The 26,769-nt window shown below is 46.1% G+C and overlaps 2 protein-coding genes across 2 annotated transcripts in view; one reads left to right on the top strand and one right to left on the bottom strand.

Moving 5' to 3' along the window:
• LOC141729277 (uncharacterized) overlaps positions 1–24,995 on the bottom strand; it is a 26,544-nt gene extending 1,549 nt beyond the window's left edge. Inside the window, exons 1-2 of the mRNA XM_074542185.1 lie at positions 24,981–24,995; positions 211–24,880 (exon numbers count right to left, since the gene is read on the bottom strand). Coding sequence (XP_074398286.1) covers positions 24,236–24,880; positions 24,981–24,995 — 660 coding nt within the window. The 3' untranslated portion in view covers positions 211–24,235. The remainder of the gene's footprint in view (positions 1–210; positions 24,881–24,980) is intronic.
• TMEM86A (transmembrane protein 86A) overlaps positions 24,371–26,769 on the top strand; it is a 26,371-nt gene continuing 23,972 nt past the window's right edge. Inside the window, exon 1 of the mRNA XM_014266765.3 lies at positions 24,371–25,014. Within this exon, the coding sequence (XP_014122240.1) occupies positions 24,994–25,014 (21 nt within the window). The 5' untranslated portion in view covers positions 24,371–24,993. The remainder of the gene's footprint in view (positions 25,015–26,769) is intronic.

Below are 26,769 nucleotides of genomic sequence, written 5' to 3'. Positions count from 1 at the left end.
GTTATCTGCTGCTGTGGAATGCAACAGGTGCACCTATGATTGGCCCATGTTGGATGTGTACAATTAAGGGCCAATCAGAGACCGAGCTCTCTCTGGGACAGAATCAGAGAGAGCTTCTTTATTATTCATTCCTTTTCTATTCTTAGCGTAGCAAGCTTCTGAGACTTTTTCTCTCTATTCCTATTAGCATAGTAATAATGTAATATATACCATAAAATAATAAATCAAGCCTTCTGAACATGAGGTCAACATTCTCGCCTCTTCTTCACCCCTGCAACCCTTGCAAGCCCTGTAACAGGGAAGAGCATCCCAGGGGCAAACAGGAACTGAGAGACAGCGGCCTCAGTTCCGAAGCCGTTTCCAACAGCTCCATCCTTCAGTGTGGACGAGCGCCGCCCTGGGACTGCACTGAACCCATCCCGTCCGCATTTCACCCGAGCTCCCAGCTCAGACCAGCTGGAACGGAATCTCCGAGAAATGGCTGTGGCAGGAGCGCGGAGAGCCACGGTCAGCGCTGCCGAGCAGCCGAGTGCCCATGTCCAGACAGAGCCATGCGTACGGGCTGGATGTGCAGCTGCTCCGGCAAGGTGTCCCCCTCTGTGCCCATCTCACAGGGCAGCCAGCACTGCCATAAGGATGCCGGGCAGAGTCACTGCCGGCTCACAGAACCGGCAGGGGAATCAATAAATCAGAGATTAGAATGAAGACAAGGCTGGAAGTGCCGCAGTTGCAGCGGGCAGGCGGAGGCTCCGTCCCGCGGGAGCCGCCGATGGGCCGGGGCCGCCGCCCGTCCCTGGCGCTCCCGGCCGGGCTGGGGACAGCAGGTGGCGGCCGCGTCCTTGGTACGGCGGCAGCGGGAGCCCGAACTCCGCGAGGATGCTGCACAAAGGCGTGCTCAGAGCAGCAGCTGTGACCTCGGCTGCTGCCAGCCGCGGCTGCTCACGCTGGCTGCTTCTCAGCCGCTTCCGAAAGGCGCTGAAAGGCTCCGCAGAGCCCTCCCCCGCAGCCTTCCAGGAGCAGAGCTTCCCGCAGAACGCTGCTGAGAGATAAGTCAACAACAAAAAGAGCATCTCAAAGGTTTATCTATTTTATTCCAAGCTCTTCATAATCATACATGCCTGCAAAGCTGAGAAATGTGTTTGCCACATGCAGTTGCAGATGGTTATGGCATCTGAAGCAGATCAAATGGATGGTACATTTTCTCGTATTGCTCAGAAGCCAAAATATCTTCTTTTCAAATGCACAGAGAATTATTTGGATTTATTTCCAAAATGAGAGCCTGATTTAAGGATCTACTTCATTTTTGGGAAAGGGCTATGTAATTTCTAAAAGTTCTGCTCCAAGATGTTTTTTACAGATCTCTACTATATTACACATGTAAATAAAAATATAGAAAGCTGCCAAATGAAAGCAACCTAAAATGAGGTGTTTCTTGAAATTGTGTTCCACTACTTATTGCACCTCTTCATCTCATCCTCTCGCTGCCTTGAAGAAACTCATGCCCTCATCGCCAAATACCCCCACCCCCCAAGACTGACAAATCTGATCTCCTTCATGTATTATAATGGAATGAGCTCCAGAATCAAGGCCACAACACCTCCCTTGGAAATCAGTGTTAACCTGAGTGTTTTCTTTGCTCATGTTCATCAACACCAGATAGAAGGGGAAGTTTATTTTATTTTAATGTGATTTCACACCTAACTTTCTCTCACAAACAGTTTTCACTCCTTCTTTTGCATGTATGAGACTGGAGATGGTTGTGGCCATGCAGTCATGGTGCAACTCAGAAACAGAAAAAATAGACTTACAAACCCTCTGGAAAGGAGATATGATCAAATAAAATGCAATTGGAAAAAAAAATTTGGACATTTAATGACTACAAGAAAATGGACCAGGATTACATGAGGTGCAGTGCAAAGGACCAAAACTAACCACACAGATGCTGCAAAAGCAGGGGAAAAAATAAAGGAGGAAGACACAACTTTGAGGGGAAGATATGAGAGACATGGCACGGATACTGAAAGGAAAAAAAATTAAAAAATCTTGGCCATAGTGAACGCCATCCAAAGGCATAGGGTGCCATGAAGTGCAGGGACATGGACCAAAGCTTGCCAAAATTGATCCCCATTGAAATTGCAAGATTTTGTTTCCCTTCCCAAAAGGAGAAGAAATTTCCTTTTCATTTCCTCAGTTTGCCAAGGGAGTCCCAGCACAGGCAGTGCCCTCAGTGATTGTGTCCTGCTCCTGAACATGGCCCACAGACTGGATACTGATAACAGGGCCCACCAACTGTCCCAAACCAGGCCAAGTAAATGAATCAGGCCAGGAGGCATCCAGGAGCGGCAGAATAAGGGCACCAGTGGCAAGGCTTGGCACAAAGCTCCATGGTCCACTCAGGAGATGGGGCTGAGGGCAAAGCTGTGGCACAAGTCAGGGGCTCACCCGGGAGCCATGGCTAGACACGTGCTAGCTCCAGTATGGATGCAGGAGTCAGGACTGGGCAAAAACTTGCCTCCAGCATCGGTCTGCAATCTACCCAGGAGGCAGCTCTTGGTTTTCCACACCCTGGTGCCTTCAGAAGCTCCACATGCCATTTCTTTGCCCCTTCATGTCGTTCCCTAACGATTTCACACTTTTACACCGCCGTTCACACCCCATTCATACCGAGCTAATTGTTTGTATGTCAAATCCCCGTGGCTGTAGTGCCACGCCAGAAGAGGAGGACTCTTTACCTGGCCAGGCCGTCAACAATTCAGTGCAAACTGCTTCAGTGTCATCAGGAAGGTCACCAAGAGCTGGTGCAGACTGAAAGCAGCAGTGTAAGACGCTACCTGTGGGAAGCAGATTTTAGCAAACAGGCTGCTGCCTCCTACGTGAGCTCTGTGTTTTGAGCGTAGCCCCCATATTGAGCACTTCACAGCAGCATAATCTCACACACAATTTTCTCAGCAAGGTTCTCTGCAGGCATGAGCTGTATTTACCATGCAGCTGGCATAGTCAAACATTGAGAGCTTTATATTTGAACCAATAAAAGAGATTCCTGATTATCATTTCTCGGTAAGTCTGGCTTTGTGCAGTGTGCTTAGTCTCAGTGCAGGGATTGTGAACTTGGAAATAAAGAACATAAGGTCATTTGGAGCAAAATAGGTTAAGTTAAGCAAATACAAGGGTATTTTCATTCCAATACACTCTCAGCAAATAATTTGATTTCATATATTTAAGTTTTATGCATTTTCTTGTTAGCTAAACTTATTTAACCTCCATTCTGCAGGTGCATCTCAGATTTCCTAGAAAGATGTTGTAATTTGTGGAGCATATTGTATAATTTGGTATAACTCTGAGAAATAAAAACATGTGGCATTGTAATGAATGATATTATAATTTCTGACCTTCCTTCAGAAAACCTATCTTATTAACAGTGCTACATTGAAATAGACCACCATTTTATCCCTGGCACAAAAATATAAGGGAAAAGCAATCCATTTTGTCAGAGCATACCTTGGTAAATCTAATTCCATTCCACTAAATGAACAGTGCAAAGAGGATTGGAACTTACCAGGAAGCACTGAAGGTCAGATTTGTAGCAAGCATAAATCAACATTCTTGCATTGCTTAAGCAGATTTGTGCCCATATATACCAGTCAAGAATCTGGCTCATTAACGACTGGATAAATTACAAATAGAGCATCAAGCAGGAGTTTGAGTCTTAACACCTATTTCCTTGACTTGTTAGCTTAAATCAGATTCTAAATATTCTGAAGACTTTTTGTTCACCATAGCTGAGGAGCAAGCTAGTGTGGAATTTGGTTAAATTCCCTCTCTCGAAAGCCATCTTTTCAAGCAAGGTCTGTGCAGTGCTTCTAAACAGTTTGAGCACAATGAATTATTGCCAGCTTTTTCAATCCATACATTTCAGATTTTGAAATGTAGCCTTTAGGACAACTTAAATAACACAAAACCAGTCGATTGACTGCCTAAGGTTGTGATGATATGGTGATGCCCAGCAGGAGAAGATTTGGTGTTGCAGACTCACTCCCTTTTGAAGCACTCTGCTCCAGGTAGTGCTCTGTGAATGTTTAAAGAGCTGCAGCACACAGGAATTGAGCAGAGGAGGAGTACAGGGAGCAGCAAGCCCATGCCAGGATTTGTGCAGAATTGCAGGAGACTGAAAAATCATCTCAGAGGGTTTTACATTTGACATGGCTGTGCCAAGCTTTTCTTGGAGCGGGCATCCCACAAGCATTCCTGGATGGCCTAAGCCAGCACAGCTGCTGGGAGAAGAAACCTCTGCTCAGCCTGTATCTCTGGCTTATTTTTACTGGCATCAGGATTTGTAGAATTGCACAATAAAGCTGACCAGGAACCGTCCAGCTGGAAACAAACCTAACAACAAGTCCGCTCCCCCGAGGCCACAGCTTTCAGCAGTGCAGCCAGACTTGTTCATTGAACTCTGCTCTCCCAGTGGGTTGCAGAAGGAGGTTAAGGTCACTGCTTTGCAGAAGGACACCTACCTGCCATTTTCACTGTCAGACAGACTCAAGTGCAGCTGGGACAGTGCATTCCAGGCCTGGCACACTTCCTTAGCCTGCAGTAGGGTGTGAGGGAGGAGGGAGAGGGACAAGCAAGAGAGAAACCTGGACCATAGCGAATGTCTCTGCTGATCAAAGATAGAGGAGATCATTGAGCACTTCACCTTTGGGATCTTTGCCAGGCCCCAGCAAAGTCAGACTTGGTTTGCGAAACCCAAAATCTGCTCACAGATTTTTTCCCTGGGGTATCAACTGATGAATAATGAATGCTTTTATGCTGTGCCATTCTCTCAGTTTCTGTCGTTGTTACTAAAGTTGTCTGACTTAGACAAGTTTTGTTCTGTCACCTTGGTGTCTGTAGCCAGATCCTCTAGGACTAAAGTCAAACTCCTGGATATCATTCACTGCCACAGGAAGTGAAAAATCAGAGTGTTTACTGAATGTTGCTAAAAGTGAAGAAAACCTCTGAAAAGAAACACCATTATTGATCAAAAAGGTAATTTTAACTCAGAAAAGTGCTTCAAAAGTGCATTTGAAAGAACATGCATATTTAGGAGCAGAATAGCCTGGTTGCGAGATTGTGCTATTTTATCTCAGAAACTTCAAGGCAGGTCTGTGGCTTGAAGGGAAACTGTGTGGAGAAGCAGCAGCCACTGCAACCAGCTGTGTTGATAAGCAAGTAGGAACTCCCTCATGGCACCCCTTGCCCACCTGATCTTTTAGATGAATCAAAAAGCAGAGGCCACTTCCACTTCCAGATGTAAAATCTCTCTTTCCCACAACCATAGGAGTTTTAGTCTTCACGTGTGTCTTGGCTAAATGCTCTTACTAATTCTGTTCCACTTGTATAAATTCCCTGGTGTTTTCAGTTCAGATAGTTAAATAAACCATAGTTTCCTGCCTGAAATGTCAACTATTGTGGCCCAGGGTTCCCTAAGGGTCTTGCTGCCTTTAGATTAGCTGCTTCACAATCTGAGCACATTCACGTCCTTCTTTAAAGCATTTTCACTGCTTGCTATTAACATGAGGACTTCCCCCATGCAGGAAATCCAAGTTTTAAAAGTAAAGATAATAGAGAAGTTGTTCTCTTCAGTATCAAAGGGATTACAGAAAGCAGTGTAACTATGGCACTGAATTGTAGAACCAGCAAGATCCAGTTCATGTCAGTCAGAGGAGACATCCTTTGGGATGAAGGGGGCATTTCAAATGGCTGAGGGACATTGCAAAGTTATGAGTCAAGATTTGTACTCTGTCTCGGAAGTTGGAAGCCTCCACCATGTTACGTCATTGATTTTGGCCTGTGTTCCCAGGCTGCCTCCCTATATGGGTTTTTGGACTTTTGCTTTTCGGTAAACAACTCCAAAACCTTCTGAAGATCTTTGGACTTTCCTCTAGAGGTGAAGAGGTCAGGGCTCCTTTATCAGGCAAACTGCTGACCCAACAGCAAGGTGCAAAGAGTGCAGATTTTGAAGCTGTAGTTACATTTTTAACTCTTTCCTGAGAACTAGCACACTAAAGGTGGGGATGCATACCCTCCTTCCTGGTAAGGAACAGCCAAGGTAACTGTCTCTCCTATTCATTGCAAATACTGCTCAGCACTCAAATAAATAAATGCAGCTTTCTACCAAAGTGCTCCTGAAGGTGCTGAGCAGTGGGGCAAAGGAACTGATACCTTTTAGGTCGAGTGCTAGAGAAATGCAGTGTCTGACACAGACTTTTCACTCTCAAAGCAGCTCCCAAAGTGGTTGTTCAGTAGCTCAGAGCTCAGCCAGGCTGCAGGTGTCCTCTCTCCCCACCTCTGTTTGGATCCACATAACCTGAGCTTGGGAGCAAAGGCCACAGAGCTGCTGGCATTTGTCAACAGAGCTGTTGTTTTGAAATATGATACAGGCAGCAGCATTAATGCAAACACTGATGGTGGTTCTTACATAATGCAATAGCTATGCTGCATGCCAGAAGCAACAGTACCTCCTTCTTACTCAGGGGAATGAGTGACTCTTGGGCATTTTTCCAAATGATCACATACATTAAGATTCCAGGCAATGGCTGTCCTATGGAGAGGTCTGCAAAGTGCTTGGGGCCCTGGCTACAAAACTGGGCAGCTCCCCATCCAGCTGTGTGGTAGGATAAGAAAGTCTCACCTTCAGAGAAATCACCAGGCCTGGATGTTGCCAGAATGGCCCCTGCCTGCTCCTCACACCCAGGTCCTTTCTCGAATGGGTTCACAAGATGTTCAGAATTAAAAGTCATATCCCAAGGTCTTTAGTGAGACAAAGCTCCTGGCCAGGTGTGTGTTTCACAACCTAGACCACACTGGGTAACCACTTTGTAGTGGGAGACCTCCCCAATTTCTGCAGAGTTACCTGAACAATACCTGACTGAAATCCTGCCAGGTGCAAAAAGATGACCTTCCTGATGCCTGCCCAGTATAAACTCTTGTCACAAAGTTTTCTCAAGCCCACACAAAAGAGCAAGCCATTGGATCTTCTGATTTATGCTTTTTGAATCTAAACCAGTGAGAAGCTCCTGGTGTGCAGAGCAGAAGATCCTCACAGGGCTGGGGAGCTCTGGGGCCTGGTCATGCCTTCTCCTGCACTGCTCAGGAGAGGGGAGCTGCTGCTCTTTCTTTGCTGGTTTTCTTTGCAGTTTTCTTTACCTCACCCTAGTTGTCTTCAATTTTATGTCACCTTCTGGCAGTTGTGAGCTGCTGTGATATTAAAGAAAACACATTTCAGTAACACTATCAACTTTCTTTCTAAGCTTGAGTGTTAAAGAAGGTTTCCTGCTTCTTGGATCTTCCATGTCAAAAAACTCCCACCAAAATATGCTTAGAAGCCTTATCACTTTTGTTTGTAGAGAAAAAGATTTGAGGTCTTACACAGCTGTATAAATGAACGTTGTAGAATACAAACTTGGTCTTAGTTCTACTGACATTGAAATTCAAGTCTGTATCACTTGGGAAACATGACTTGAGAAGTACCTTTAAGTAGTCAGGGAAAATATTTATTTTTATTTGGAATAAAAGGAAAATGTTACCACCTGGCTATGTGACAGAGAAATTTGTCTCTAGAACTAAACCTGTGGTATGGACTTGCTATTGTCATCTCTTCTCATTTGGTGCCTTGAGAGGCTGATCTGGAACAGAGACTAGACAGAGCCAAATGAACAAAATAGGTATTTATTGAAAGGCCTCAAAAGGATACAGCTTGGGCAGCACAAGAGCCTGGCCAGGGATACACCCAGGTTGAATACAAGATGCATCCTGGTGATGAGTTTTTATACTCATAAGTTTTGGTTCATCTGCATACGGGGTTCAATGGTCCAATTACGGCTCCAGGTCATGAAGTCTCACTCCCCTGCTTGCTCCCTTCTTTTCACCGTAGTTTGTGCTTTTTGGGTGATGGTTGTTCTTGATTGTCTAGCTGGGAAGGGATTGTTTTGTTTAACTACCCTGTGAAGAGAACCTACTAACACCTAATATGAAGTTTAAGAGTTGCATATCAGGCAGCAAAGAATCTGAAAAATATAAAAGCTAAAACCCAAGGCATCACATTCATCTTTTTACCTGAAATTTGGGGAAGAAAATCACTTACAATTCAGCTGGGCTATGTTCAAGCATTTGCTGAAAATGCCTGGGGAAAATTCACAACTCTGACATTTAATGAGCACAGCTGATGGCTCTAAGAAGTTTGACTGGCTGCCAAATTGATATGTCTGTGTATCCCAATAGTGGCTGTTGTATCTCATTTGGGTTTGGTTTTTTTTCCCTCTGATCTCTGTTAATTGATTTTTAGCCAGTTTGTTTGGCAATCGTGCTGAAGCACTGCAAAGTGGACGCAAGATAGGAACAATGCTAAGCAACCAGATGTAAAAAGACTGGAGCAACAAGAAAGCATATTTGTTTTTCACTGTTTAAACATGATTTACCAGCTGGGAAACTGTCTTGCAGGATATACTGCAGTTCCATTAAACTAATCCAGAGCACAAACACATCGCCCAATGTAGTCTTGCAAACACAGCAAATAGCCCTGCATGCAGGAAGTGATACAGCAGGGATGGATTGGGTGACACTCACTGGAGACACAGATGGGAACGAAGGAGGACTGGGATATTATGGGACATGGATCATTTCTAGGTGTAGCTACTTTTCCCCATGTGTAAGGGATCTCCACCTGCCTGTCAGCAGCTGCTCTGAGATCCTGTGGTATCACTGGGGCACCGGCAGACCCAGGTCAGAGCTGGATGAAAAGAGAGAAGGGAAAAATGCCAGAAAAGAGATGCTGAAGACAGGACTTTGGCTGATCACCTGGAGTATTGCATAAATGTCAAATTTGTCCCATAAGCACAAAATTGGAGGCCCTAAATGCAAAATTAGGTACAGGCAGCTAAAAAGCCAAAAGCCCTGATGTGGTGGATCATGACAGATTCTTGCTCACAATGGAGTTGCAGAGCCTGGCTCTTTTCTGCTCTACTGTCGAGCTGTCAGAGAGTTCTGCCTGGTTGGCCTCCCCTCAGTGATGAGGAAGATGAGGGCTGTCAGAGAGCAAGGAAACACAGGCTACCCTCTGCACTGCTCTTGGTTTTACTGACGAAGCTACTTGGACAAGTAACTTTAGCTCAACATCACTTGAAAATATTCAGAGAAGATCATTAACGGCAGAGGTCTCTGCCACATCCCCTTCCTACTGCGTGGCATCCTTCCAGCCTGTAAATGTTGTCTTTCCTTGCCAAATCCAAACCCTTTATGCTTTTTGTATGAAAGTTTCTCCTTTTCCTAGTCTGAGAAAAAGAATGCACCAAGCAGAACAGTATAAATTGCATCACTATGTGGGAGAATGTCTCCCAGACCTGCCAGTCAGGAAACTGCTCCTAGGTACAGAATTGGAAAGCAGCTCCTGGAGCAGCAGGTCGTTAACTGACCTTGCTTTGGCCTCTCCTCAGTTTACTTTGACACATGCCCAAGATGAAACACCTCCACTGCCACTCTGTTAGCCCTTCCCTTACTTCTCCAGCCTTATCCCCACCTCCTGAAGCTCTCCAGTCCCTCTTGGCCCAACACTCTTCCTCACTGGCTGCTCTCCAATCTCCAGCCTCCTCTTCAGCTCAGTTATCCAGAGGAGAGCAAGGAGAGAGTCAGGAAAACATTATCCCTGTCCCTGCCAGCCCAACTGGAAAGGTCCCTGGCTGCTGCCAGGGCAGTACCCTATGCTCAGGGTGCCCATTGCAGAGCCCACCTGGAGCTGCCCTGACCCAGCAAGGTGGGACAAACCCTGTGCCACAGAGCCCTGGGTTCAAGGGTGACCTTACTTCCACCATCACTGAGTTAATAGATTTTCTCCAGTGCTGTTTTATACTTGATCATCAGAAAATTTTTAGGATAAAAATGGTTATTTCCCCATTCTTGGAAAGGAAAGAGAATCTTTGCTTTGTAGGATTTATTTCTAGGCTTGTGACTTTGCAAGAAAAAAAATCAATCAAAATCACATCGTTCTGATTCCCGTCACATCCTTTTTGTTCTCTTCCCTCTTGACTTTCCAGGCTGCTATTTTAATAACTGTTTGCAGTTGAAATCGATGCCATGCCACACGGAAAAGGCTGAAATCCTAGCTTTCCTGAGGGAAAATATTTCCCCACCCATCCCTATGGGAAAGATCAGAGTTCAGCCATGTGTCCAGAAGCTCAGGATGATTCTTTGAGATGCTTCATCTTGTCTCCTTCCCCATGTTGCTCTGCACATGGTAATTCACAACCACAGCAGGCTTCCATGCCTCCAAACACAGGAATGTGATGAAGTATGGGGGCTTCAAAGAGCTGAGGTACAGGGGAATGTGGTGGTTAAAGGCTGCTCTGTGTTTTACATTTCTGTGGTCTATTTTTAGCAGCTGTGGCTGCTGTGTATCACAACCCTAAGTCACTTCTGAACTCAGAGTCACAAATATGAAACTGAAAAACAAATTAATTGGATCCATGGACTGGCCAGAAAGGAATCCTCTCTCAACATTTATCGACCAAATAAACACAAACAACTGTAAAAATGTCATTCTGTTCTCTGTGGGTAAACACAGGCCTCCTGTGCTGCTGATCCTTTGGCTGTACAGTAAAATGTCCCAGCATCTGTGCTGTGAGTATGTGTTGCTAGGACTTTGAGATTTTTTAGGTCAGCCCCACAAAAAAAGTGCTGTTACAAAGTGCTAGGGCTGACTGCCAGGCTTTGCACCTCTTCTTTTATGCTTGAACTCTTTTTTCACTTAAATCATTGTTATGTCAGTGTACCTGTCCTGAAAGTAGTTGCTTGAGCAGAGTTGCTCCTGATTTGCATCAGTGGAAGTCAGAAGAACATCAGTGCACTCACGCTCTGTTTTCTTGACCAGTTTGAAAGAGAGCCAACCCAAACCAACACACTTCTCTAGCTGGTGAAGCAATTCAGTATCTCATGTATTTGTTCCTTTTGTTCTTTGCTGTCTGTGCATGCAGAGAGGCTTTTTCCCATGTTTGCTATTTGATTCCATGTTTTCTCGTGCCCAGTCTGCCTGACAGCCTTTGCTTTTCAGTTACTCTTTTCAAAAATGGCTCCAACCTCTCTTGCCATCTCAGAGAAAAGGCACAACTGCATTATTGTACTGAGTGAATGCATTTTCTCATACATGTAGCTGAATGGGAGATTATTTAAATATCTTAAATACTCTCCTAATTGGAATAATGACATGCTAGGAATGGGAGTGAGAGGAGGATTTATATTCAGGCTCCTGAATTTTAGTGAATGAGTAATCAACACTCCATGACTTCCTACAAGGTTAAACAATGTTTTTTAAAGCAAATGGTTACTGTAAAACACCCTTTGACTGCACTAAAACAAACAAACGGAAACCCAAATATGGGTACTCCTGGTGAACTTCAGATCACATGAGAGCTTTGTGGATCCCCTGGCAGAGGAGAAACAGACTTGAAATGCTGTTGGCTGATGCCTCAGGGCTGCCCACCACCCTCTGCTCTGCTCTTGCCCCATTGATCCTGTCACTCCTCACCTGGTGCTATCCTGATGCTGGTGTCAACACCTGCACTCCAAAGCCAATGCTCTGAGCCAGATCTGGGGGCGATTTGGGTTAAAAAGTAACCCAGCAAAGTATGTTTGGTTGCTTGTCTGTGTGTGTGACTGTTTGAAAGGCTCCATTTCCCCATGTGATTCATGGAAAGGCTGTACCAAGGTCTGTGCAGGCAGGAGGGCAGGCAGGAGCAAGGGGAAAATGGAACAAGCCAGGAGGTGGGGAGAAAAATATCTCTGACTGGTATTGCTGCCAAATGTTGTATCTTCTGGAGTCACTGCCTTAGACCAGAGCAGTTGCATTGGTGCCTGCAGCCTGTACTTTAGCAAGGCTGGCCTGTCTTTCCAGCTTAGCTTATTCTAATCAACAGGTTGGTCATTTTCTTGGTCAGTTTATTGCTGTAAATTCAATTATATGCAGTTACTCAGAAGTCAGTGTGTAGTGGTCCAATGTAATCTATTTAATATATGAAATCTAATTTTCCTGTCGTCCTGCATATTCACAATAATTCCAAAACACTCATAATCATTTACCTAGAAGAGCCTTTTAGCAGTTCTATGTGATTAAGCATTGTTGCCACTACACTCTTTTGCATCCTCCAGTACTATGATTTTCTTTTCATTGTTTCTTTCCTGCCAATTGTTTCTGTAGTTAATTTCATCTGGCTTGATCTGAAGGTGGTGAGGTGAATGCACAGTCTATCATTAACTTGAACAGGCTGGCGATCAGACCTGCTGCAAATGCTTTAATAGGCACAGGTCAAGGACTTTAAAGGCAGAACACCTGTTTTACTCTGTGTTCCTCTTGCTATTTCACATTGCTCCATCAGGCATTTATGCAGAAATGCAAACTCTCCTAGGCACAACACTGGGAAGGAGAGGCCTACACTACATTTATCACAGCAGTACTTGTAAATGCCAACCACAGCACAGGTTGCCCTGTGCCTCACTCAAGCACCCAGCAAGAGACAGATGGAGAGAGGCAAACTGCCACAGGCAGTTTGTGGCAGAACTGAGGTTTAAAACCAGGTAACATTAACAGCAAGTTTAGTGTCTGTTGTCCCTGCTCCCAGTTGTGCCTCTTGTTTTGCTAAAGCACAACAGCACAGGTATCTGTGCAATATTCTCTAACCCTGTCTGCCTGATAAAGACATAGGAGGCAGAATACTTATCCAAAAGGAAGGGCTGACTCTGGGGTGTTTCTATCAACCCTGGGGCTGTTTGCTTGCACAGCAGTAATGATGGACTCTGCCACAGACAGCATGAATGAGTCTTTCCAGTGTCTCCCTGATAACAGATCATGTGCACGTCTCACAGAGCTCAAAGTTTCCTAACCCTTTTGCCATTCCACTTTTCAGCATTATCAGGTGCACTGCAGCCAGCCTTGGAGGAGAGGCTTGAGCTGAAAGGATGTTTGCTGCCCAGTCTACCCAATCCTGCTTGAGAGCAGCCATCTGTGACCAAGAGAGTAAAAACATGAAAATTCCAGCTCAACTGGAAGCGAATCCTTGTTCCCACTAATTACTCAAAACAAAGCAGGAGCATTAGTGCACTGTCTGCTGGAACACATACCATGCTCTCATGTTATGGGAGTTAATACAAAGTCAGTTGAACTGCTAAAAGAGCTGTTTTTTTTTTATGGCAGCATCATGAACACACATGAGTTATCATGAAGTGAAAACCAGACACTCAGCAGCAGACCCTGAAGTCAGCAGCTCTGGACAGACATCTGAGCTGATCTCAGCAAAACCACATTGTCATCTTCTGACTGTTTCCACCTCCTGAAAACAAATGAATGTTAACCTCCCAGAAGCTTTAAAAATGAAAAGCTTTTTTAAAAAAATTAAACCGTATTTTTAGAAATTAAGATGTCTTGAATCTCTTCTTTAAGCTTCTCAAACATTTGTAATTCACCCTTTGATCTAAATGTAGATTCAGTTATTTATGCTGGATTTATTGTGCATTATGCTCTGGCCACTTGCTGACTCTCAGAGGCTGCATGAACTCTGGTGACAGAGAGAGCTTCTTCTGTGCCAAACAGGAAAAAATCAAAACTGTTTATCTGATATGAAAGTATTGATAACAGTGCAGAGAAGCACTTTGGACTTCTCCTAAAGGGTAGGAGGATCTTCATTATCTTCTGTTTGCATTTGTTTTTGCTCCATGGAAGAGAGATTAGGAGTCCGACAGCTTAGCTCCGTGTTTAGCAAGAATACAGGAGATGATAACTGCAAGGACATATTATTTACTTGATCAATAAGCGTGACTTTGGAATGCAGTTTAACTTGCTTTCTGAGTAATTGTATTAGGCTTCAGTTCCCGAATGCTGCCTAAATCCCAACTGCCAAAATAGGGATTTTTAAATTACTTGCCTCCTACAGCTGGTTAGTAATAGGGACAGACATTTGTAGGCACCATCCAGATCTTCCTTTGTAAAATATTTTTCCTTCTTTGGCTAAAAATCTTCAATAGTCTCAAAAAAAAATCCCAGTGTAACCACCTCTGTCTTGCAGAAGGTGAGGCACAGGATGAGCAGAAGGATGATGGAGATCACACAGATTGTGCAAGGTACAACTGTTGTATTTTTTCCCAAAATGAAAAGTGCTTGCTAAAGAGCAATCCTCTAGTAAGGCAGTCAGTTACCCCAAGAAGGGAGCCACCAGTAACCAGATCTTTATGTTTCTCAGAGCCTGAAATTGTTTTCCAAAGACATCAGTTAACAACAACTTTGCCTATTTCTCATCTTGTTTCTAACAATCCTCCGTATTTCGCCCACAGACAAATGTTTGAAGCTTGGACATTATTAAAGGAAAGCTGGAAAAAGTCCCAAACGACTTTAAAATATTTCCATACTTGAAAGAACAAAAAAAATAATGATTTAATTACCTCACAGCCCCAAGTTTCTAGAACAGAGTCTTTATAGGGCAAACGTGACCTTGCTGTCCTTTCTCTCCCTGCTGCTGTGGGAGCATGAGGTGGGTTGGGATGCAGCCCAACAGCCTGGCGCCAGCCTGGTGCTACCACACTGCTGCTCAGCCTAAAACCTCTTCTTGCCTTCTCTCTCTGCTCTTGGCACCTGTGCTAAAGCCCTGGTGCAGGTGGAAAGAACAAGTGCCAGAACCAGCATCCCCCCCACCGCTCATGCCCTCTGTTTGCAGCACTCGCCCTTCCTGTGCAGCCACAAACCAGAAAGTGCTTTGAAGTCTAATGGCTTGGGAGCACAGTGAAATGTTAAAAAGACCACTAAGTCTGTCAGGGGAAAATCCTTGTCTTTGAGGCTGCTATCACAGGTATTAATGTAAAGAAATGCTGGCCCAAATTCAAGGCTATGCCTTCCAAATTGGCAGCTTAAAACAGGCAAAGCACAGGGGCAGAGTGGCTGACCAAGGAGCTCCTCCCAAGCTTGTCTACTGCAGCACCCAGGGCATTCACAGACAGAAAATAATTCCAGGTAAGGGGAGAAATGCTAATAAATATACTAAACACCTCCTAAGTCTCTCCTTTCCTGGTGTGTTGGCATACTGGTAGTGTCTGAAAGGAATCAAGCATGGATCCTGCCTCACTTCTCTTTTCTGAATGTCCTTCTGATCAGGATGAGCAATGAGTGTCGGCCCAGGTGGCTGGATGGGTGCATGTCTGTCTGCCCTCACCTGCAGAAAACTGCCACCATGCAGGTCTGGCTGGAGGAGATGGCAGTCAGCGTGCTGGCAGCAGGAGCTCCCAGGCTGGGCATGGTGTGACCAGCACTGCTGGTCCTGACAGCCCAGGAGAAGAGCAAACCCCAGGGGAAAGAAAGCGAAACAGACCAAAAATAACTGCAATGGAAGGGGGGTGCAAAGGCTCCCTTACATGGGCTGGCAGCTGCTGGCTCATGCCTTCATCCAAGGCACCTGGGGCTCACCAGGTCCTTTCCAAAGGTGATTTTGTCCTCTCCAGCAGCCCCTGGCTGTGTCATACAGGTTCCTGCCTGCCATGGAGACAGTGTGTTGGTCTTGGACAAGGGACAGCCTCTGACATTTGGGCTGAGGGTCATCCCTGTGCTCCAGAGCAGGCTCTGCTCCATAATTCTGCACATGAGCAGGCACCTTCTCATTGCAATGGCACCTTCCCACATGGACTCACTCCCAGTTCTCCCTGGGCTTCTTGTAAGCTCCCAGCAGAGCTGGGGGATCCATGGCAAGATGCTGACACAGCAAGTGGGAAGGGATCGTGGAAAGGCTTGAGAGGTGCAAGGAACCCAGCATGGCCACATGATAACAGACTAGCAATAAATTTATTGGAAAAAATAGGTCCAGCTCCTTGCTGCTACTGGTTTTACTGGGTCAGATCTGGATGTGGTTGTAACATTCTGCTCCTCCATTTCCTTGTCTTAAACATGAATATTTTGTTTCAGGACATGAAAAGGGAATGGGGTCTGGGTGCTGAAATTTTGGAAGGAAGGAAACACTGTGCCTTGTCTTTCCAGTTCTTTGTAATTACCTGGTTTTCTGGGTCTTCCCTGGGGGACTCTTCACTTCCTTCTGCCAATTGTATACAGAAATGATTTACTCTGATTCATATCCTGGACCCTGGCACCTGCTAATTAGGTGTCCATAAGGGCTGCAAGTGGGTATGTCCTACGTAGGGCTTCCAGAACTTATCCCAGAAATGTAGTTGAGGATTTCCTTTAGTGCCAAAGTTCACTCAAAAACCTCCCTCCTTCATTTCTCTACCTCAGGCTACTCCTTGCCCTACTCTCAGATTTCTCCATCCCCCAAGCTTTTCTTTTTAGTACGGCAGAGCTCCACAGAGACTTACATGTGTACAATCATGAAATCAAGGAAAGAAGCAGGAACAGCAAGGAGATGAGTGTCTGCTCTCACTGAGTCTCTGCAAAGGACTTTCAGGTTCCAGGGATGTCTCCTGGGCTCCTGTATCTAAGCTTTGGCAAGACTGTAGAGAACAAAGCAATTTTGAGAATGTCTCTTAAGTGTTTAATGCTCTCAGAAGAACCTGTCTGAGCCATACACAATTTTATTGCACACCTGTGGCTGTCCCCAATGGGCCATGTAATGCAGGGGGATGTCAGACCACTCTGTGTTGATTTGACACTGGTTTTTGTTCCTCTCAAGTTATTTCCTGCTGACTTAACAGCTCTCATGATTCCTGCCTGTATCTGTGGAAATCCCAGCTGCTGATTCAGCTGTGGCTCTCTCAGGAAGGGGAACCTGAGTTTGGGTTTTGAGGAGGCAGGCCAGCATCCAGGAGCCTTTGCCTGTTCCCAGGGGAACCCCAGAGCCAGCAATGAAAATGAAGCACAAGTTTTGGTTTCAATTCACTTTTTAAAACTAGTGCCTTTTCAAAAACCAGTTTCCATAGTGACAGGGAACTGTAGCACCATTGTGAAGGTCCAAAAAGCCCTGGCCGAGTATTAGCCAGAAATTCAGCAATGTGACCAGCTCCTGAGCAGCATTCCCCAGCCCCTGCTGTGCTCGCAGCACGGCTCTGCTTCAAACACCTTCCTGCCCACCAGCCACACTTGTAGCTGCCTGTGGGCTGTGCTACTCCTGAGCACTAGGGCTTAATCACAGGTAAAATGATGTTTGTGCAAAAAAGGAATATACTTTGGCTGCATTTAGCCCTTTCATATAAAGGGAAAAGCTAGACTTGAAGACAGATTCCACCCATTGTTTCCTTTTGCAGAATGGTGCAGAAACCATGAAATGTGCTCACGATCATCCATTGAGTCAGCAGAGGAGCCCAGCTGGATGCCCAGGTCCTATTTAGTACTTGTTTATTAGAATGTGCTGCCTCTCACCTTCCCTTTTGCTATCTGTCTGTGGGGGTATTCTATCCCTGCTATAATCCAGACCTCCCAAAAGGGCCTAGGAGCTCTCACACAGGCACATTGCTGTCGTGGTCCCCACCACAACACCCAAGAAGCATGCCAGAGAGAACATCCTCCCTGCTGGGCTCAGTGGTGGAGTTGATGGACACCACCACTTCCTCACCGAGCTCCCTTGCCCTCATCCTTTGTTATCTGCTGGATTATGTTGCAGTCTGTAGTATGCAAGGAAACACAACCACAGCACCCTTACAAGTGAAGTGTCAGGTAAAGTTACAGGCACCTGTCCAGTGCTTGTGTTACCTGTGGCTTTTGGGTGATGTGTGTTATGTGTGTGTAGGAGGCAGAGAAAAGTGTGGTTCTGCTATTTGTACAAACCTCAGGAAGCTTTTCAGCAGGTCCTGACTTAACACCTTTCCCAGGAATAGCTGGGACTGTGGGCTTCAGGGAAGGTGTCTGTGGCCTGTGTCCACGCAGAGTGCAGAGCCAGCCTGGCAGGCAGGGTGAAGATTACTGCCCAAGGGCCACGGGGATGTAACAGCCCCAGCAGGGACCTCTGTGCATGCGGCAATTCCAAAACAGAACCTGGGCACTAAAGGCAGGGCACCAGCCTGACTCAAAGCATGCACCAGACACCTCCTCCCTGTATCCCCTATTATCCCTTTCAGTTTTAGGATAAATTATAATTTTTCTCAAACATTTAACAATCATTATTCCCTTCCTACTCCTCCTATTTTTGCCCGCGTATCCATGCGACGCTTTTGGAACTGAGATCACACGCAAGAAAACAGAGTGAAAATGGCAACTAACATAGCTTTTGTGAGAGAAGAATGTTTTGCATGTTGCTTCCTGTTAAACCACTGGAAATGGCATACCCAAACAAGAAATTTTCTTTCTGGTGCAAGACCTTAACTCAGATGAAAAAGGCCAAGTTCAGCAGGAGAGAAAAGAGAGAGAGAGGCATATTTGGACTGGTTTTGATGCCAGTATTTTTAATCTGAGGGTAGATGCACCAAAGCTAAGGGTTTGTCTATCCTAAGGCTACCAGTGGAGCCCCAGAAGAGGCCAAGAGGCCAGACATATTTGCTTTGTATTTCCCAGCTTCCAGCAACCAGCAGCTGAGGATATTCATCAGACAGAGGTGAAATCATATCTATATTACCAGGACAAGATGGATAAAATAAGAATTATGTGTGTCTTGAAAATTAATAATCAGGATCCACCAAAACTTGAGAAGTGTATCACTCTGACTGTCTTGTGATTGCTAGTGAAGGCACTGTTTTAGGGAGGTACTTCCTGCCGGATACAAATTTTTCCTTGCTTCCTTGAGACCTTCAAGTGACCCCACTAAATTGCTAAAGTTCCATTAAAAAGTGGCTGCTGGGAACATGTGCAATAAATAGCTGCTAAGATCAATGGCAGTCTTACTGATTTAAAATCAATGTATTATTTGTTGACAGTGCTGGCAGTGTTTTCCTCTGGGAAATGTAACAGTGATTTGCTTTAGACAAACACAGTGGTAAAAAACTGTATCTGAACTGATTAGTGGCTCAGACTTATTTTAGAGTAACCCAGAAAATGCCTGTTGCCCACAGACAAGACTTGGAAGTGATCAGTGACTTTGGATACTGCCATTTACAGTGGGACACTGGAAAGCATCCTGGAACAGAGGAGAACAACTGAAAATGCCCTCTGAAAATTAGATATGTAGGGTATCTAGACCATGGTCTGAAAGCCACCAGTCACTTTTGAAAACATGACACGAACAGCATTAGGTTACTATGGCTGTAATGACCACTCCCGAGCCTTTCCAGGCCAACTCCTTGTTCCTCTCCCAGCTCCTGGCTGGCCTTCATCCCACATGACACCACACATTCATGATGGAAATAAGCCCACCAAAACCTAAAGTGCCAACACAAGTTGGTTTCATCCACCAGCAAACAGCTTTGGGCTGAGTTGGGATCCTCTCCCTCTTTTTCTTTAAAGCATCTCTCCCACCATGAGTAGTTTTTCCTCAGAGGCTCAGCTAGACTACTTTAAAGAAAATAGACACGAAAGCATTTGCCCTACCTACATTCTGTTTTGTAACCATTTAATTGCATCATGCTTTTCCCTACAAACCATCTGATGATGATTCCCAGGACAAGCCTTTACCTCTTTTCCTGCATGTTTTAATACTTCAGCTATTACCACATCCTGCTTGTAGATATCAATAAATCACAAGGGGATTGGTCACTAGATAAATCAGAGCTCTTTTTGATGGTTTTCTAACCTGGGAAATAGGACACTTGAGTGAGAAACAGAAACTGTAGCCACATCAGAACTCTGCAGTCCATGCCTACAGACTGCCCAAAAGGGACAGGCAAGGACAGAGGGCGGGGTGTTTGCCCTACACATGAAAAAATAGATTGAAAGCACAAACTGTCTTTGAAAACCAGTGATCAAGAGGTTGAGGGCTTATAAGTAAAATCTAGGGGCAAGCCATCAAAGGAAAACTCAAGTTTGGTCTTCCTGCAGAGCACCAGAGCAAGGGAAGACATTGATGAAGTTTTCTTACTTTGACTACAGGAAACATTGTGCTCCCATGCTCTGATCCTGCTGGGGCACTCCTTGATATCTCTTGGAAAAGCAGCACAGCAAGCTGTAAGCAATCCAGGAGACTCTTGGAGGGTGTTGAGGGTGATTTCTTAATCCAGGTGACAAACAGTTTGATCAGAGGAGAAGCATTACCAGTCCTGCTGCTTATCAATAGGGATGAACTATTAGAGTTGACAAAACTGGTGATAGCTCAGACTGCAGCCATCCTGCCCTGGGGGAATTCAGTGCTGAACACCTCTCCTGTGAAGAAAGACTGAGAGAATTGGGGTTCTTCAGTCTGGAGAAAAGAAGGCTTCAGGGAGACCTTATTGCTGTCCTTTAGTTTATAAATACGGAGAAAGACTTTTTACTGAGGCCTGTAGGGATAAGAGAAAGGGCAGCAGTTTTAAACCAAAAGAGAGTGAACTTAAATTGAATATACAGAGGATTTTTTTAATGATTAGAATGGTTATGAACAGGTCCAGAGAAGTTGTGGATGCCCCATGATGGAAGTGTTTGAAGTCAGGAAAGACTGGGGTTTGAGCAACCTCATGTAGCGGAAAGTTTCCTTCCCACAGCAGGGATGATCTTTAAAGGTCCCTCCCAAACCAATTCATTCTATGGTTCTATGATAAACTGTAAACATTTTAGATTTTGTGATTTACTTCCATGATGAATGGATTTTTTTTTAAACGGGGACTGTTTTTCTTTCCCCATTAATAGGTTTTTTTTATAAGATTATAATGTTTGATTATAAGATTATGCTTGTTTTGATGGTGGTTAGGGTATAAACCAATAAAAACAAGCAAAGTCCCATAATGGACCTGTACTCTGGATCCTCCTTAGCTATACACATGCTCATCCCCAGAAATACTAACTTTTCCATAAACATGGACACACACACACAGACACAGAGCATTTATTAAGCCCAAACAGCAAAGTGGTTTTATGCCTGAGAAGAAAACTTTCAAATATATAGCCTATAAATAGATGATATGCTGCCTTTCTGGTTCAGTAAATAGCCTGAAAAAGTGCTCCCAGGAGACATGAATTTGCAGTGTCCTCCCTTTATTTCACTGAAAGGTTAATTCTGCTGTCTAAATGTAATACTTTACTGTCAGTACTGAAATTGCCATCACGAGGGAAGCAATTGCACTTTCTGAATTTCTTCAGGGATCGGGAAATCAATCTGTACAGAAAAAAAACAGCCCCATTTCTGCTCATGTGCAGAAGGAAGCAACAGGTTACTTGACATGAGAAGCACTGGGGACTTGTGCAATGGCCACAAACCACCAACAAGCCTAGACAGGTTGGATATGACAAAATAGAAAACCACACTGGATGCATCCTGCAGACACTGCTGCCCCTGGAACTGAGACACTGCTTGGAGCAGCCAGCGAGAAAATGGCTCAGGAGTATCTCACAGAGATGAATTCAAAAAAAACTTTTCCAGCCCTCAATGATACACTTGTTCATGGTTCTTGAGTAGTTGAATTCCCAGTCACTTTTGTATTGATAGTAAATCTGAAAGTGCAAAACAAAAAGTGGCTCCATGACCCATGGGCAGAGCCCATTCCATCAGATCCCTCATTCCAGAGGCACTGGCATGTGAGAAACATTTTGCAGCTTCTCTAGCCATTGCTGGAGGCAGGACAACCTCCTCCCTGTGTAATAAACAGATTTCTCTTGCTGTCTTTCCCCCACCCTGCACACCACAAACATGGCCCAGCAGAAGTATTTTCAAGCACAAACATGCACAGAAGGACTTAATGGTTTGTGTTGTTATACCCAACCCCCATAAACTGATGCTCATGTAATTACTGCTCTCTGTTTGCCTACTGATAGTGAGTTAAAAATACCACACACCCCCCAAATTAGAACTGGTTTCTATTTTTTAAATTCCTGCAGTTGATATAGAAGAAAATGTTGTGATGAGCCACATGAGATCCCTCTTGCCTGCTCTAGTCAGGACAGGAGACTGCAACAATACCATCAGAAAAACCAAAAGCATGGCATGCATAGACCAAGACAAATTTGACTGTTATGATGGCATCAGTCCTGTATCTCTTTTCCTTTCTTCATCTGATGCTTGGTGTTTCTACAGTGGAAATGGATTTGAGCTGGGATCTTTTCTATCAGAGCCTGCATTTAAATACAATGTAAAATCTTTCTGCAGAATCCAGATTCCTAGTTTATATTCCAAGGTACTCCTAACAGACTAAACATAAAATATTTCTCTTATTTAAATAAAATGTAAAATAATATGCAAGCCATTTTTGTTCTATCCAAATTCCTAATTTATACTCTAAGGTGTCTCTCACTTACATGGAACTACTTACCATTGATGAAACACTTATTTTTGAAGTCTTTGAAAGAACATAAAATTTATCTAATATTAAATAAAACCCAACAGATTTCCAACTTGTCTTCAGTTTGTAAAATCTTTGTCATATGACTCATCTCTTTATCATGTACAAGTACCGTATTTGCCATTTAAGCTTCTGAGTCTCTATTTTTAAAAGCTTTGTGGAAGGAACTGTCTGGAAATCCCATAAGGTCAACCCCTTCCCAAGCAAAACTAGTGAGACTGAGTTTTCCAGGGCCTGTTTGAGGTGGGGAAGTCAGGACATACACACAGTTTCCCTTTCACTTCTGATAGGCTTCTCTGAGAAAATAACATTGCACAAAAACCCACCCTGAGCTGTTAAAGTATTTTGAATTTTGCATCAATAACACAGAGAAATAGCTTATATGTGAGACCAGGCAAAGCTTCAGCCGGCAGCCACTGGAGACAGAAACTGCATTAGAAAAAAAGAACTCATCTAAAGCTGCATTCTTATCAATATCCTCTCACACTTTTGCAGCAGCAGAGACAACACCAAAAGCAAACATGTCCCTGCCCACTGCTCAGGCCTGGATCATCACAGAGAGCCTGGGATAAGCAGATGAACATTTGGCTAAGGACCAAGGAGCAGATTTTGCCCTCTTTTTAGATATTGAAAAGCCAAGACTCAATCAAGGTCTCAGAAGGATTTCCAAAAGCGATTAGGAGCCCAAGTTCTGTGAGTCCATTGGTGCTTCTGAAAATCCTGTATAGTAACAAATGAACTGCATCACTGAACATCAAAATACCTCTGTGCTTGTGCTGCTTCAGCTAGGGACCTTGATTTCAGAAGGGCAAAGCCTTTATCGTGAAAAGGTTAGAAATTTCTTCCCCTTCTTTAGTTCACCTACCTTCCCCCAAAATGGGAAAGCTTATCCTCTTCTTGCTTAATAAATTTGTTATTGCCCTATGAACTATTTTAACTGAAATGGCAAGACCATTTCCCGGCTGTGGCCACACAGATCTTTACTTTACAGAGAGCAATTTTCTTTCATTTGATTGAGGTTTACCTAGCACAGATTTCACTGCAATGCCTCTCTGATCTGATAGTGCAGAGCTGCAGGGCCATTTTTTTGGGCAGAAATCCCTCTTGGAATGGCAAGTGACGCAAAGGTTGCAGTGTCTATCCTGGTGCCTTCATCTGGTGGTGGGCCAAACACTGCCCTTTCTATTTACACATCTCTACTGACAGGAATTGTGCAGCCCAGGTGGGACCTTGGGACTGCTGTTCATACACATTTTGTCCTCAGAAATGTGATACCAATCTATTGCACAAAGACTGCAAAAGAATTGCACTGGTGTTTTCTTTTTGCTTTATAGAAGAAAGTGTTCCCTCGGTGTGATAGATACTGAACACGACTTTTGCTCAGGCTGCAAATAGCAAATTACTTAATCATCAACTGTTTAAGTACCTGTTTGTTTTGTCATGAAGTGAAACCTGCAAGCAAGATCGTATTACACGTAAAGGAGCTTCTTGCATCCTAAATACTAATCCTCAAGTAAAACCAAATTAAAGATAGTCCCAGGGTCACTTCAGTAAGTCTGAGCTGATGCATCCCACTCTCTCGTATCCCACATTAAATGTTCTTTGCCTTGTCTTTGTGCCAACACCAACATTTTTGCAGCCTCTGAATGACCTTGGCAGAAGGATGGAGATGGGGATGGGGATGGGGATGTAAGCTGGGAGGGACCCAGTCCTGGGAGGGCACAGGAGCCACTGGCAGCAGGAACAGGGTTGGAAGGTACAGCGAGCCCTGCAAGGGAGAGGGGTTTGATAAGGACCTGTGATCACAATACGGAGATGATGGGAAATGTTAAGTGGGCAATTGTGAAACGGGAGAAGCCCCTGAAAAAGCATGGAAACATAGGGTAGTGGAGACTCAAAGGGAGGAGAAAGAGTGGGACTCCGCAGGGGACTGTGCAAGAAACAGGGATGTGAAAGGAAGGGCAGGAGCAGGAGCGGCAGGCGGGAAGCCACAGGAAGGGAGGGGAGGAGAGCGGCCGGGGCTGGGGTGTGCGGCACAGGCAGGGACCAGGTGTGTGGAGCGGGGAGCCGAGACGGGACGGGCCTGGCAGAGAGCGCGGGCCGAAGGGTGCGCTGCCCCCGCCCAGCGCCTGGCACGGCCGGTGCCGGGAGCGAGGGACGCAGTCCCGCCCCGAGTGCCCGGCCCGGGGCTCCGCACCCGCGAGGCGCTGCCGGCCGGGAGCCCCCGGCAGCGGGCGCTGGGCCGGCCCTGGCGCCCCTCGGCCGCCGGGAACCCGCCCGCCGCGGCCGCCCCCGGGGAGGGGCAGCGGCTCGGCCCGGCCTCCGCCGGCTGCGAAGGGCGCCCGGCCGGGAGGCGGAGGCGCCGCTGACGCCGCCGTGGCCGGGGCCGGGCGAGGCGCTCGCCCTCCCGGCTGCGGGCCGGGGGCCGGGGCCGCCCGCTCCGATCGGCGCCGCCCGCCCGGGCGGGCCCGGGGCCGCCCCCTCCTTCTGCCCGCAGCGCATTCGCCGCGGGGCCCCTCTCCTGTGACGTCAGCGCCGCCTAAAAAAGCGCCCCGGCAGGCGGGCAGGGCACGGCTGGGCAGCGGCCGCAGCGGCGACAGCGACAGCGGCCACAGCAGCAGCAGCAGCAGCGCGCCCGCCGCCGCCGCCGACATGGTGTCCCCCGTCACCGTGGTGAGTGCGCGCCCCGCGGAGGGCGGGCGGGCGGCGGGGCCCGCGCCCCCTCCCACCATTCCCGGCCGCTGTCCCCGCTCCCGGCCGGTGCTCTCCCGGCCGCTCCGCGGGCGCTGTCCCCGAGCCGCCGGGAGCCCCGGTACTGGCGGCCGCCCCCGCCCCCCGCGATGCTCACCCCGGCCTCCCGAGGCAGCTGTTGCTCCAGCGGTGCGCCTGCCCCGGCGGCTCTCGACCGCGTCCTCCTCTTGTCCTGTCTGTTTTTAAAAACATCCACGGCACATCTGCTCTACGTGCCCTGCATCTGCTCAGAGCGGCGCTGCACGGCTGCCCTGGGCTCGCGTCGCGGCAGTGCCCGGCAGCATCCTCCTGTCCCCCGGCCTCCCTTGCCCTCGCAGGCACCGCTGCCTCGCCATCCGGGGGTGCTTTGCTGTCCAGGTGCTGGTTTGGGCTCAGGCGTGTGTGGTGATCCCCGTGTGGGACAGACATTTCCATAGGTTGGGTGACCTCTCGCTGAGACGGCGTCTCGTCTGCAAGTCAGTCTGGCACTTCCACCACCTAACGACATGAGACTGGGACTGGTGTCACCTGCCTGTCTCATGGGGTGTCACGATGCTTAGTTAACGTAACCAGCAATAAGATAGCAACTCGCTGCTGTCCTGTCAGTAGGTGATGTGTGCAGCAGAATTCTTGGATTGATGGAACCAAGCCGGTAACTGAAGGAGCCGTGGCTTGTGCCAGCAATAGGAGGAACTGCCCTTGCAGGTGAACGGGGCTGTTTCAATGCTGAAAGAACTGCCGGAACAGCAGAGAAGCTGCACTGTTAGACACGCTGCTTTGCATGTTCGCCTTTCTAGAAAGTGAGGGATTTGCTGGAATACCCAGCAGACTCAACACATGCTGTAAGGATAACTGTTGGTGGGAAAGTTTCCTGGTGCTTTGCTGCAGCGCTGAACACCTACTGCTGGTGTCCTTGTTCCTTGTGGATCCATTCTCATCTTGTTTTGAAATACTTTGGTTAAGGGCCAGGCTATTGCAAACTCTCTGGCAGGTAGAAATCTTGTCCTGATCTTAACTCGCAAAGCTGGTGTTCAAAACTTTTAAATTGCTTTGCCAGTTCTGCACTGCAGGCTGTATTTTCTGTTAGTTTGGATGAATTTTCCCCCAGTTATTAACATGTACCTGGTAAGTTCATCAGCAGCCTGGGGATGACTTTTATCTCTAGAGACAGAGGGAAGTAGCTTGGAAATTATAACATTGCACTGCCAAACTTTTTTTTTTTGTGTGTTTTTCCAAAACAATCTAAAAGGTTGGTATCTTTGTGCTTCTGTGCCATAAACTAAATTTGTCCTTCAGTAATGCTTTTGGTTATAGTGAATTGTTTATGTGTATCTTGGAAGTAAAATCTCATGTTGGGACAGTACTGGAATGGCTCAGAAACTGACAGGATTTGTTTCACAGTTTGCAGAAGGCAGTCCTTGGTTGTTGTGATAGTGCATCCAGGGTGGTCTTGCAGAGTGTTATTTCAACCGAGTTTTGAGGCAAATGACTAAAGCACGAGTACGTGTTGGGAAGGGTGTACAGAGTTCAGACCGGAAGGCTTTAGGAAAGTAAACTGGGGAGGAAAATGAAAAAAGCCTCATTTTCTCATGTGCCCTTTTGACATGTAATAAAGCACATTTCTGCTCTGGCTGTATCCCTGACATGTGAGCAATTTACTTCTCCAAAGGCAGCTAATGCAGGTGTGGAACTATTGGG

The sequence above is a fragment of the Zonotrichia albicollis genome, chromosome 6 (assembly GCF_047830755.1).
Source record: "Zonotrichia albicollis isolate bZonAlb1 chromosome 6, bZonAlb1.hap1, whole genome shotgun sequence".
NCBI classification, from domain to species: domain Eukaryota; kingdom Metazoa; phylum Chordata; class Aves; order Passeriformes; family Passerellidae; genus Zonotrichia; species Zonotrichia albicollis.
The sequence above is the reverse complement of the archived record's forward strand: the minus strand, read 5'-3'. Positions and strand labels throughout refer to the sequence as shown.